General features: G+C 47.2%; 2 protein-coding genes across 3 annotated transcripts in view; one reads left to right on the top strand and one right to left on the bottom strand.

Moving 5' to 3' along the window:
- The window catches only part of LOC147711041 (uncharacterized), a 36,231-nt gene extending 24,119 nt beyond the window's left edge, over positions 1 to 12,112 (bottom strand). The window contains exon 1 of one of the 2 annotated variants that reach the window (XM_086921855.1): positions 11,922 to 12,112. In XM_086921855.1, coding sequence (XP_086777981.1) covers positions 11,922 to 12,097 — 176 coding nt within the window. In that variant the 5' untranslated portion in view covers positions 12,098 to 12,112. The remainder of the gene's footprint in view (positions 1 to 11,921) is intronic. The other variant, XM_086921854.1, reaches the window with a different exon arrangement.
- The window catches only part of RASSF4 (Ras association domain family member 4), a 568,816-nt gene that overhangs the window by 229,409 nt on the left and 325,511 nt on the right, over positions 1 to 13,896 (top strand). The window lies entirely within an intron of this gene.

The following is a 13,896-nucleotide window of genomic DNA, read 5'->3' as shown; positions in this document are numbered from 1 at the left end:
TACTTTGATTTAAAACGTTTATAAAGGTTAGAAAAGATTTTCGGCAGAATTTGTAATTGCTCTACAAATATTTAAGAGCTTTTGTTTTTTTACTGCAGGTGTTTACCTGCTTTATTGCATCTTTTGTAAGAGAGCATTAGCAGATTTGGCCTGACGTCCCTGGTGACAAATGTTTCTAAAGGCTGTATGCTGCAAAACCGGTTTAGGTTGAGTCTGGCTGCTCTCCAGACACATCCTCTGTGTAATGATGCGCAACACTGCAGTGTAGTCTCGGGCCTGGAGCGATCAGAGCGGAGGCCCTAAAGGTGTGTGCGGTTTCAACAGGTCTCTCTCATCAGGCAAGCTAAAAGCGTGATCAAGAAAGACAAAGGGCTGGGCCTCACCTATCGACAGGCCCATTGGATTTATGCGGCAAGGGAGGGACAAATTATGCGGCAAGGTTGAGTATATTATGCGGCAAGAAAAGGAAAATTATGCGACATGATAGTATTACTTAATTATTTTGTCGTTTTTGCACTTTTTACCACGTTATCAGTCAGTCATTATACTTTTATTCGACACATGTATCATAAAAAGTACAAACATACAATACACACGTAAATATAAAAACCATTTCATCATTTAAAAGAATACATATACAAATCATGTAGGAATGTTGACTGAAGAAACATTATTTAACAACTTTAACCTAATGATCCAGGCACATGATAGAAACTTTGCAACCCCACAAATAGTAGCCATACAAGAGGTGTTGGAGATGAGGATACGTAATGCTGATTTGTGATCCCTGACTCCAAGATTCTTTAATACAGGTTTTAGCCATTTGTTCCTAGGTAGGGTATATGCTTTACAGGCAAAAAAGAAGTGGCCTAATGATTCTTCAGGGTTTGTACAGCCTGGGCACTTTGTATCCTCTTCCCTCCTTCCACTCCATCTAGACGTGAAATTTTTAAGGGGCAATGTTCCATGTCTAAATTTCAGATAAAGTGTCCTATCCCGAGGAATCTGGATAAAATCCAAAAACAATTCTAGCTTTATATTACACTTATGGGTCAAAAAATTCTCAGTTAGTTGTCCCCAATTTGAGTTCTGTAAAGCCTTGGCCTCAATCCAGTCCCAGTATAGTTTTTTTACCATTTGTTTTGGTGGAGGGGATTGGGAGGCCCATGCATCGCATAAACCCACGCTAGCTACAAGTTGTTTTAAGACATTTAGCCACTTGATTTTACCTGAAGTGTTTAATTTTAACATTTCATCCAACACTAAAGCATAATTAGCTAATTCGGGAGTCCTCCTCAAACGTACCCAATATAGGAAGGGACGAAGCTGAACAATGTCCCGAATGGACCTCCTACCTAGATCTGCAAATAATGGTTTTAATGGGGTAGAAGTTGGTAGTGAAACCAAGTCCCTCATGAACTTATTCTCAGTTAGGACATGATTATTGATGTTCTCGATGCCCCATATTTCTGAACCATAAACCGCTGAGGCTATTGCTTTTCCCTCATAAATTGACAAGGCAGGGGTAATTGGCCTGCTCACTGAGAGACGCTGGTTTTTTAGAATAGTACTGGAAACTCTTTTAAGGTTTAAAATCATTTTACTTATATGGGGTTCCCATTTCATATTATTATTAATTCTAACACCAAGGTAATCAAACTCTTCGACCACCTCAAGGAGAGATCCGTTCAAAGTCAGGTGTATATTCCTGTGGTTTCTCTTGGCGGTCATGACCATTAGTTTGGTTTTTGCAGTGTTTATTGTAAGTCCCCGTTCCTGACAAAAAACACTAAACTGGTCAAGGAGTGTTTGGAGGCCCTTGGGGGTTTTTGATAACAGAAGGGTATCGTCGGCAAAGAGGAGCGATGGTGTTTTCTCCCCAGCCATAATGGGGGCATCTGCCGGTATCTCTTGCAGATGTTTCACCACCCCATTTATGAAGAGGGAGAACAAAGTGGGGGCCATCACGCACCCCTGCCGCACCCCTCTGTTAACAGGGATACGCTTTGTGAGTTGTCCCTGCGTCCCCCATCGTATCCTAGCATAGGTACCCTCGTGGAGTTTGATAATAAATTGTAGCAAATAGGATGGGAAACCCATGTCCAATAAAACGTCCCATAATTTGGCACGGGGTATTACATCAAATGCAGTTTTTAAATCTATAAAAGCCAGGTAAAGACTCCCTCTGGCTATTGACACTGTTTTCCAAAAAACTGCACAAAATCTAAAAACTTGATCGATTGCTCCTACATTACCTCTGAATCCTGCCTGGAAGTGGGACTGTAGTGTAGTTCCTAGTTTCCCACTAGGCCCTGCGCATTGGAATAACATAAACAGTAGTATCGACGTGGAACTGCGGATATTCCAGGCCTCCACTGACTATGCTAAACTTAATTGGGTTGTGTTACCAACTAGCTCAGAGGTCACTGGAAACTTTCTTCTCTGCATAGGAAGTGATCAGCTTCCTTGGCACAGACAAGAAGGGATTCAGCTTTCCAACAACCGTGCAACATGACAACTTTGCTCCTCAGATCAAGAGTCAATCTCTAGGGTCGTGTGAAACAATAGACATGTATTTCACTCAGTCAGTCTAGTGCAGTTTACTTTCACGAGATGTAGAGAATAGAGAGACGGGCGTTTATCAATAAAGGGTTAACATTTATTGAACAGTCTTTCTTCTCGTACAAGAGAAATGTATTGCCACAATTGCAATGATTGTTATTATAAAAAGTACGTACAGTAAGATAAGTATTGCGAAATAGAACTGTAAAAGCATTGATATGGTTTCTTAGCCATACAATGGTTTAAAAGTAATAAAACATATATACAGTCATATATACATTAGGCTACCATACTCAACTGGTGCTTCTAACTAAGCCTACCCCAGTGTGCCTGACCTAAGCCTAACACGTGGAAGGGGAGTAAGTAAGTAGCTTTAAGTTAAGTTGGTTTTGCCAAGGTTTGTTTCAAGAATTCTCGTCCAAGGGTTTAGTCAACACCATACCTCTGAATAGAATGATGGAGGATTGGTATCTCCTTCAGGGGTCTCTCTCGATATCCCAGTCACCCGCGAGGGTAAACCGGAAGCGCCGAGACTGGATTTCTCTGCACGAGAAAGGCAGCGGCTTCTCTTCAGCGCGTCGAGGAAGGAGGGGGGACAGCGTCCGCGGGCAGCTGGAATCTGCTGGATGTCTTCGCAGAGGGACGGCTGTTCAGCTCCTTAAGCGTACTGCACCATAGTTCGCGCTTTAGCGGCGATAATGGTATCAGCAGCTTCACCACCACAGGATAGCAGGCTGCAGCGACAGAGTGCTAGATTTACCAACACGGAGTCTTGCAGGCAGCCAGCATCAGCAACAGTAGCTTGTAGCTCAGCTCACATTGCTTAAGGCAACGTTGGTAATATTTATACCTGACAGGTGCCAGGTTTGACGCAAGTTTGCTGGACATAAGACGTCAATTAAAGATGTCACTAGGAAGTGATAGTTATCAGTTGCTCATTAGAGTTCCATTACTAATCAAAACATAGCAAGCGGGGATTTCCAGGTTTGCTGAGTTTTTATCTTGTTGAAGAACTCGGAGTGTTATCTAGGAATATCAGATAGTGACTACTGCTCTGTCATTGCACTAATTGGTCGCAAAGGAAGTGGCAGAGAGCTATGCTGGAATGTGGCTCTGTTCGTGTGAGGCCAGAGATGACTTTTCAGAAAATCGCACTTGAACGGTTATGCCAATATAGGGAATAAATGGATTTATAGCCGAATAGGGGCATAAGGTCACAGTATCGATCAGGAACCTAGATAAACACGCAACAGGACAAGATATTATCTTCCATAAGCCAGTACTCAATCCGATTTATAATGACCCTACCAACTACTTTTTGAATGACATCAATTAAACTAATTGGTCTGTAGTTGGCAGGGTCCTCTCTCTCACCCTTTTTAAAAATAGTGACAACTTCGGCGCCTTTCCACGAGTCAGGTACTTGGTGGCCAGACTGGATAAGATTCATGATGTTTACAATTAAATCCGCCCAAACCGTGGGGTTATGCAACAGTAGATCCCCCGGAATTCCATCCGGGCCGGGTGCCTTGCCTGGTGTTATTTTATGAATAGCTTCCTGAACTTCACGGGGCGTAAACAACACATCTATGGTGTCACCATTTTGTTGAGCCAAACAGCCAGTATCTAGTGCTGGAAGGGCTGGCACAACTTCCAGGCTGCCTTCACCATATAATTTAGAAAAATGAGAGTGCCATTGGCACTCAGTTATATGATTTGGAATGGGCTCAGCACCACGTCTGTCAAGAAAATTTATCAATTTCCAGAATACAGTGGCGTTTTTCCCATGGGCCGCTTCCTTTAATGCCTGCCAATGTTCCTCTTCCCAATCTTTTTTGGCTTTCGCAATGCTAATGCGATAATCTTGTCTTGCTGTTTTGGCAGCTAGTATATCCTTATTTTTTATGGCCAAGGAGATGGCTTTTCTTTTTTCCCTACAAGAGACAGTATACCAAAGGTTACCCTTCCTTTTGGGTATGTTTAATCAGTGGACATCCCTTATTTTTTTTAGAAAAGAATGTACTAATCTCCCCTATTAAATTCTTATACTTAGCTGCTAACGTGGATCCCCGGGGCTGGAAAGGAGTTTGGTGAACTAATGCCAAGGCACTCGAAGCAGCCACGTTATGGTAATTGGGTGTACCTCATTAGTGCCATTTTAACGCCCAAATATACCACTAAGTAGCAGAAAGGTGCCCAGTCAACCTCTGCAAAAGGCCCTCCAATGTGCAGCAGCACGTCACTGTGCCTTTAATAATTTTTGACCGGGTTAAGCTACAAAAAAAATATTTTTTTGTTAAATTCTGCAGATTATGCAGCAAAAGATGGTTTATGTGGCAAATGCGGCAAATCTACAAGTATGCGAAAATCGCGACCGCTGCACTATTGCCTAATTCCAGTCTATAGGAACGCCATGTACCATAGAATCTGCAGTTCCATGCCTCTCCCCTACCATCCATCAAAGGGTTGCTGGAGGAAGTCTAACCGCACCCACTTGCCCACAAAGGCTTCATGAAATGTTTAAAAGGAGACCCCTTACCTCAGAGTCTGGATCACCACCAGGGTCGGATTGGGATCACAATTTGGCCCTGGCACTGACGAAAAAAGTGGCCCACATTCATGAGGCGTGGCCCATATTTAAGGGGCGTGGCCCACATTCAAGGGGCGTGCCCTTTCATGAAACACCATTTGTACAGACAAGGAATGAAAGTGGGAGAATACTGTTCTTGCGTAGGACACAGGGCCAAGATGACAATGGCCTACATGCTGAGCAACTAAAAAAAACATTAAGGCTCCTTTCTGTCACAAAATTATTCGAGCCCTTCAGGGCAGGAGCACCTGAGAAAGCAGCAAAGCCCCTGCTATTACTAACCTACTTAGCCCTCCCCAGCCCTTCAGCTTAGGAGCACATGTCATGAACAGAGGTAAGCCCCGTGCAATTAGTAAATTAATCAGCCCTCCAGGCCTCAGGGCAATGTCCTGGCAGGGGAGCACAAAACACAGCTGCTGGGTCATCCAAGGTAGCCAGGGGGAGACCGAGGTGAAGATGGTGCCTGAGTTCCAAACATCACCTGGCCCACACAGCGAGACCCATTCTTCCTCGCCCACTATGCCCTGAATGTGAAGGGCTGTGGTCGAGGTGTTAAGAGTAACACTGTTTTTGGGCTACGTGGGCCCCAGGGAGGCCGAGGTGAAAATGGCTCAAAGGCCGGGCCGGACTGCCCATAGCGGGCACTGGGCAATCCCCCGGTGAGCCGCATGGGTGGGGGCCGGTTTTGGGCCCCTGGGGCCTATTTTTAGTAACAGGGCCGTTTTTGCAGCGTAGCTGCAAAATCGGCCCTGTACCAAAATCAGTCGAAAACCAAAGAGCTCGGCGGCACCTTCAATGCACCCCCCCCCCCCCCCCCACCCCCGCAGTGGGGAGGGTGGCGGCCGAGCGCTTGGCCAGGGCCGGTCGTGGTTCCCAGTCCGGCCCTGCTCAAAGGCCTGAGCAACACCTGGCCCCCAGGGAGGCCGATTCTTGCCAGCAATCACCCCTCCCCAGCCCAGCTTCGGCGTGATTGCTTGGCAGGGCAGGGGGTGAAGGAGAGGCCACAGCGGACAATCGCTCTACGGCGCACAGCAAGTCTGCTTTCATTTCTGTCTGTCTCCGTGCCCTCTGTGGGCCGGTTTTATTTTCTACCCTTTCCTAGTCCACTCTCTGTAGACTGGGAAAGGGGAGAAAAAAACGGCCCACAGAGGGCACTGAGACACCGGCCCTTCGGCCGATGCCCGAATGCCCCCACTTGCCAATCCGCCGCTGATTACCACCCACAATGATACAGGCAATAAAATTCCACCATCTGGGGAAGTTTTCCTTGCCCTCCATCTTGTGCCATGTCGGAGGTGTCGTAAATGGATCCCATTGGGCGTTCTAGTTAATACTGTGAGGCAGACTTGAGGGTGAACGTAAGTAACATTCATACCAGCATTCGTAGACTCTCTTATCAATATTAGTATCCAGCCATCAACTAATGCTTCCACCCCCTGAGCTGCCCTCTCTACTTGCTGAAGCGGTGGTCTAGTAGGAACATTATAGTTCCTAAACATTTCGCCTTAATCTAGCACCTATCAAAATACCTAATGAAGGCACTATTTCCACATGCAAATATTGTTTCTTTCTACAGTTTTGCAGCCTTGAGCATGCATGTTTGATGGTCACCTCTCCTTTTTCCTATCAAATGGCTGTTTCATTTTGTATCCTCTGCATGCCTCTTCACTCTGCTAACAACCTTCTCAACTTCACATGCATGTTGGCCTTGATCTCTATTAATGTATTTCTGCAAATTGTCTCATTTCAAAGATCACAACTTGTCCTTTGTTGGAACCAGCATTGCCTAATCTCCTCTAAAACCCCCACCAAACATCTACATGAAGTTGCATATCCCATTTCCCCACTAATGAGCACACCTAACCCTACCACTTTCAACTTATTTTTATTTTATTTTTTAGAGTTTTATATAGCGCGAACCCGACCCGAAGATATCCTGTATCGTAGCGCTTTACATGATCACCAGTTACGTTACAGATGGACCCATTCATTTTATTTTTGTCAGGCGCGGGTAGATTAAGTGATGTGCCCAGAATCCCAGGATGTTAAGCGTCCCTGCCGAGACTTGAACCTGGTACCCCCGCTTCGAGGTCGACCACTCTAGCCGTAAGGCTACATCCGCTCGCCTATTTTCCAAAAAGGAACTGGAGTGAATGCATGGAATGGATTCCTTCAGCGCACAAGACTAACGGCCAGATTCATCATTGTGAAGTTTTGCGAGTCTGAAATAGCGATTCATAAGGAATCGCTATTCCAGACTCGCAAAACGGGATTCATGTAGGAATCGCAATATTTTTTGCGATTCCTGCAGATTCCTTATTTGCGATTAGCTAATTGCTAATCGCAAATAAGGAATAACTCCCCATTCATTCCTATGGACCTAAAGGCCCATAGGAATGCATGGAGAGTCATTCCTTATTTGCGATTAGCAATTAACTAATCGCAAATGAGATTGCGATTTCAAGGGTGCAGGGGTGTCCAAAGGACACCCTGTAACACCCCTGAAATGTCAAATTACACAGATATTACACACACACATGTCCAAAAGACATGTGTGTGTGTAACATGCAACTTAGAAAAATGCTTTTAAAAGCATTTTCCTAAGTTTTCGCTATTTACCACGAGGTTTGACCTCGCGGTAAATAGCGGCCCAAAATTGCGAATTCGCAATTTTTGAATGTTTCAAGAATAGCATTTAAGGAATCTCTAATGGAGATTCCTTAAATGCTATTCCTCGCAAATTTGCGAGTTCTGAAATAGCGATTTTTGCATTTGGGATGATGAATCCCAAATGCAAAAATTGCACTCGCAAAGGGCCAGATTCTGAGAATCTGGCCCTTTGCGAGCGCAATTACCTTTCATGAATCAGGCTGTAAGCCCTGTAACACTTGTCTGACCACTAACCTTGGGTTCTGCTGAGCGTGCTTCAATGCCTTATCAAATGTAGTAAGCGCTTTATAAATACAATCACTATACGCACCACATCACGCTACTGCTGACAGCGAGGCGCCAGGCCAATAAAATAATAGATGGTAAGGTGGATCACTGCCCCCTGGAGCAACAATTCCATGAGTATGAAGGGTATTTATGAAAAAGATTGAGCCCCCATGGACTGACCAATGGGGATATGTACTAAAAGGCACCAACCTAGCACCCGTACACTCCTCTAATAAATGAGCACTTCCATCTGAGGCTCCAAGCTCTCAGACAAGATCAGAGGACCACTCGTGTCCTCATGCACATCACTAAGTCTTCCCACAGGGCTTGAAGTGGGATAAATAATACTGGGGGGGGGGGGGGTGGGGGGTGGCTGGCTGTCTCTCAAAGGGACGTGGCTGTTGTAATTAAGGGTATGGCTTAGAAACACCGAAGCTGAAAATCTGTGTTGGGCATGGTGTGCCCTTCGACTGGTAGTTTTCGACTTCTGTAGTCGCTTCCAGATATATAATACACGTAATAACAAGCCAGGGCTATTAGCTTTGTTTGCAAAGGATAAATAAGCAACAACTATGGCTTCTTTGTCTGTAATGATGAGACCGTGAAAGAAATATAACAAGTCTCTTTGAAGTTACATCAAAGGCAGTGAAGGGTGGTACTGCTGCCGAGTTGAGATTTATTTTTTGTGAGGGCAAGAATGGAGAGCACGATAGGGACCCGTCTCAGCACCTGCTTCAGCACCGGCAGGACCCGGCCCACTTAAAGCCCTGGTTACGCAACTGGCATTCCCTCTGCACACCAAGTAAGCCGGCAACAAGGCTTGCACAGCACTTGTCGACCACAGAGGAGAAGGAACATGCTTGACAAACACAAAATACAGCACAAGTGTCACTGCTCAGAACCAATCAATCTTCAGAAATCAACACCCAACTCTCCTGATCCCACGACAACTGGGCCATTGCAAACCACTCCAAAACACACAAGTTCTGTAAACACAACCTAATTACTTCCTTCAAGCTGGGTGCCGAAGGGACAGATGAGTAGGGGGTGGTTTTCTGAAGATTCAGACTAAAACCCATTGCTCCCTGCTCTCAACCTGCCGAAAAGAAGTCAAGACTAGCCTCCCCCAACAAACAAACCTACCATCTTACGAAAACAACTGAAAACCTACCTGTTCCCAAGAGATAAAAACACTCAACCAGTCTTTTGGATAAGCTTCCTTTCAGTGCTTAATTTGTAAAAAAATAAAATAAAAAGTGAAAAAAGTGTCAGGGCTCTCGTCAGGAGCCCACTGCAGCTTGCACCATGCTGCCAATGATAACGACACAACTACTAACTATCACACTCCAACAAGTGTGACTATTCAGACTATTCCAGGCCTCCAAATAATAACTTGGGTTGCAGGTAAGAACTATTTTAATAATTAACTGTTGTGCTCATTTCTAAATTGGCCAGACAGCGCTGGTGTTGATAATTAAGTGTCAGCACCGGAAACCACCGGCTCAAATTAAGCACTGCGCCCACTATAAACCAATATTGCTGAACATCTGCTTGTTACTCAAATACAGCACATCTTACCGACCTTCAGAAACCAAGCCACGACTCAGTCATTCCTTCAGTAATACAATCTCCAGGATTTCAAATCTACAATCGCAAAGCGCTTGGTTGCTTCTTAGCGCGCTACAAAATCGTATCGGATGACCGGCATGCTTAGTCATTTTACCCCAAAACGTATCACACAGTGCAGCAGTACTTCGACTCCAGTATTGCAATATCAATTAGTAACAGCAAACAGAAATGCCTGCGCTTAACTTTCCAAGGCTTAAAATGAAGGACAGCCATTGGTGTCTGCACCTGGCGCAACGCACACCCGTAATAGAGGCGGACGAGACATCAAATTAACCAGAAGAGTCGAGTTAGAGCCGACCAAAGCGTCTGGCTGGGCTCTAAGAGCCCGTGCACGAGCCGAGCCCCGAAAAACGCAGGGGTCTAAATCATGCAACAAACATAATGTAAAAATAGGATAGTGCCTGTAAAACTAGAAAAGGGTATTTCTTTAACCTGCAGAAGCGTTTAACCTTAATACATTTGTTTACATGGTACACAAAGAACTACTGCATTGGAAGTTGCTCTCTTATCTGATAACGAGGAAAACGGAAGCTCGGTAAAGAAAACATTGGCCCAGGATCACACAATTCAAGGCTGGAAGTCTGGATTGATCCCAGGTTTTCTGGTTTCACATTATGCTATTCACCCACTAGATAGCCACCTCCTTGTCTCCTGGGGCATATTTACGAGTTCTGGTGCATCTCTGCATATCAGCAGAGATGCGCCAGAACAAATGCGTCACGCAAAACTACCCTTGCGTCACGACAGATGCGCCGCATTTACAATGCGGTGCGCCGTGGCGCAAGGGTAGGCAGATGCGTGACACATCTCGTGACGTAAGGGCGGCGCATCGCTGGAGTCGTGTCGCAAGCGCGACGGAACTCCAGCAATGCTCGGTGCCGCCCAATACTTAACATGCTGCGTCAGTCCTTACGCCTGCTTCAAGCAGGCGTAAGGAATTGACGTAGCAGCGTCGCGGAAGTGCCTGCGTGAAATCTTGTAGATTTCACGCAGGCACTTTTGCAAGGCGCACAGGTGCCGGAACGCCCACCCTGCGTGGGAACGCCCCCATTGTGGCGCTGGGCTTTATAACGTGACGCATCTCCCTAGATGTGTCACGTTGTAAATACCTCGCAGGGATGCGCCACGTTTACGCCACTGTTGCGTCACACAAGGCGGCGTAAACGTGGCGCAAGGGGCTTGTAAATCTGCCCCAGGTTTATGCTTTGTTTTTTTTAGTTCTAAGTGCATGGTGGTGGAGCGTGGGTGGCAGAAGAAGCCACATTAAAGCTCGGCTCGTTTTGGGCTCGAGAGGACCGAGAGCTGAGCCAGGCATGTGGCTGGACGAGACTGAAGTGTCTCTCCCACTTCTAATAAATAACAACGCATAAAAACATCTGTAGGGATCTGTGAATTATTGAGATATATGAAAATAGCCCTGCCTCGAGGCAGCGCTATTCAAATCAGGAATGGCACTGAGACGTCCGTCGCTGGAGTCCATAACAGACGCTCTAAACCAAAGCACGTGACCGTGTCTACACTACTTGCTGGGGCACTGGTGGGCAGAGCAGTGTATATGCATCTCTCAGTGCACGAGCCTCTATCCGTTCATAGCCACAGGTTTGTGCACAGTTAGCTATCGTGCATAGATTCCTATGTGCCAGTGCACGAGCCTCTATCCGTTCACAGGCTGCGTTATGTGCATAGGTATCCATGTGTCCGTGCACGAGCCTCCATCCGTTCATAGCCACTGGTTTGTGCACAGTTACCAATTGTGCAAAGATACCTGTGTGTCAGTGCTCGAGTCTCTATCCGTTCATGGTTTCCGTTATGTGCATAGGTATCTATGTGTCCGTGTGCGAGGCGAGCCTCCGCCTATCCGTTAATAGCCACTAGTTTGTGCACACAAGTAAGTACCTATTGTGCATAGATACCTATCTGTAAGTGCAGGAGCCTCTACCCGTTCACGGTCTCCATTTTCTGCATAGGTAACTGTGTCAGTGCTCTGGGATCTTTCTATCCGTTTACAGTCTACGTTTTGTGCATATGCATCTGTCAGTGCTATGGGCTCTATCTTCTGTTCACGTTCCTCGCTCTGTGCAAAGGTACCTCTATCTGTCTGTTCCTAGTCACCAGGTGTGTGCACGGGTCCCTGCCCGTCTGCACACAGGTGCATGAGCCGCGCATCAGTATGCAGCTGTCGGTGCTGCACGCCTGTACATACCTGTAAGCAGATCCAGGAAGGGGAACGCCAGCACGGCCGCACAGAGAGCCAGGCTCTTGCACTGCATGGCGAGCTCGGGAGTGCGCGCGGACGGAAGCCCACTCTTTTATAGAGGCGCGGGAACACTTGTGGGAACTTCCTCGTTCCTCCCCCGCGCCGCACACACCCCTACTCATATGATTCACAAGAAATCGGAAGTTATTCGGCACAGGGCCAGACAGGCTACCGTCTTTCAGTTCGCCCCAAGAGGGCAGGGCTGCACAGGCCTCTTATTGCACCGGGGTTTCCCCGGTAGCCTTGGCCCTCGGAGGACTTGCTTTGAAAGCCTGGAGTCGCCCCTTAGGAGACTAATTGCTGCAGGGACAGGGAGGCTTCAAGCAGGGGTATCACCCAGGCCAGGGCCGGCGCTAGGCATGGGCAGTGTGGGCAGCTGCCCAGGGCCTCGCGCTCTGCCAAATACAGGGGGCCCCGCATCAATGTGAAAGGCCACACTTTCCACGTCACGTGGCGTAGGATGGCTGCCCCCCACCCTTCAGGGCCCGTCAACTCTTGAGGGAGGTCCCATTCAGCCCAAGGCTATTGGTTAGTGAGATGTGGGCAACTCATGGGCCCCTCTTCACACTCTGCAGGGGGCCCACCATGTATAAGTTTCGGCTAGACAACGCATGCATTGTCTTGCAGAGCTGTGTGTTGAGTTCTATCTGTGGGCTTACAGGCAGCCCATCTCCTACCTTCGACAAACTTCAGCCTCGCTCTAATTTTCTTTGATGCCATTCGTCATGCCATATGGGCGCCATGCTCTCTTCATGTTTTTTTTCCCTCCCATAGCACATGGACCAAGTACATGTCTCATTACACCGCTCCTGGTCTGTGGAGACATTTTTTCCTTTGTTTTCAAGTGTGTTTTCAGGCTGTCTGCCTTGTACACATACACATACCACTAAACAGGCGCGGTGCGTCCATTGGGGCGTAGGGGCGTAGCCCCACTAAGCCCCATGGACCCACCGCGTCGCCACTAAACCACATACAATTTTTTTTTTAAATCGCGCTACCTGCCGGCCGGGAATCCGGGAGACGCCCGACTTTCCCAGAGTGCGCAGGGGGGGTAGGGGCCTGATGGGCCTGCTAAAGCTGCGCATGTCGACTTTTGGGCACAAACATGCCCGCGCATGCGCAGATTGTTTCCCCCCTGATTTTCCCTTTAGAGAGAGGACATGGGGGCGGGCGGCAGCCCCCGGGGTTGTACAGGGCGACTGGGCGAGCAGTTATGGTGCCCCCCCAGCCAATCCTGGCTGGGGGGGCACCATACAGCGCCAGGATTGGCTGGTCAATACCTAGCCTGTGTACATAACCCCCTGTCTGGGGGGCCAGAGCTCTCTTCCTCCCTCGTACTGCGGCCTCTGTTTGTTTATGGGGTTCGTTTGATGGAAGACTTGACCTCAGACCTGACCTGACCGGACCCAGGAAGGAATACTTGAGAGGGCGACACTGCGACAGTCAAGTCCCGAAGGAACCGCTCGGCCAGGGAGACCCGGGCGTTCACACCAGCTCAGGTATGATCAGAGTGCTATGTAGGAACATTGTTTACTAAACGGGTTCACTGTAGTAGTGTAGTGTACACGGAAAGTGAAATCCGACCTTGAGAAATATAGATGCCGAGTGATTTTTATTTATTAAATTATGCCGCAGTAGCAATCGCCAGTTAGGCAGCACAGGTTTGCTTATGAAATGTGGTGATAGAAAAGTAAATACCTGATTAACTCATTAAAGAAACACTATAGGAAGTAACGTCGTTATGCACGCGCTTGGAATGGCGGTTTTTGGCGCGCTGCTATAAATGAGTGTAGCTTTGTCGGCAATCTAACTGCTAATGACTCGTTTTGCTGCCCTTATTTAGACTTGTTTTGCTGCCCTTCTGCCCTCATTTACACTCGTTTTGCTGCCCTTCTGCCCTCATTTACACTCGTTTTGCTGC

The sequence above is a fragment of the Lissotriton vulgaris genome, chromosome 5 (genome assembly GCF_964263255.1).
Source record: "Lissotriton vulgaris chromosome 5, aLisVul1.2, whole genome shotgun sequence".
Taxonomy (NCBI): Eukaryota; Metazoa; Chordata; class Amphibia; order Caudata; family Salamandridae; genus Lissotriton; species Lissotriton vulgaris.
This window is presented reverse-complemented; position numbering and strand designations above follow the sequence as displayed.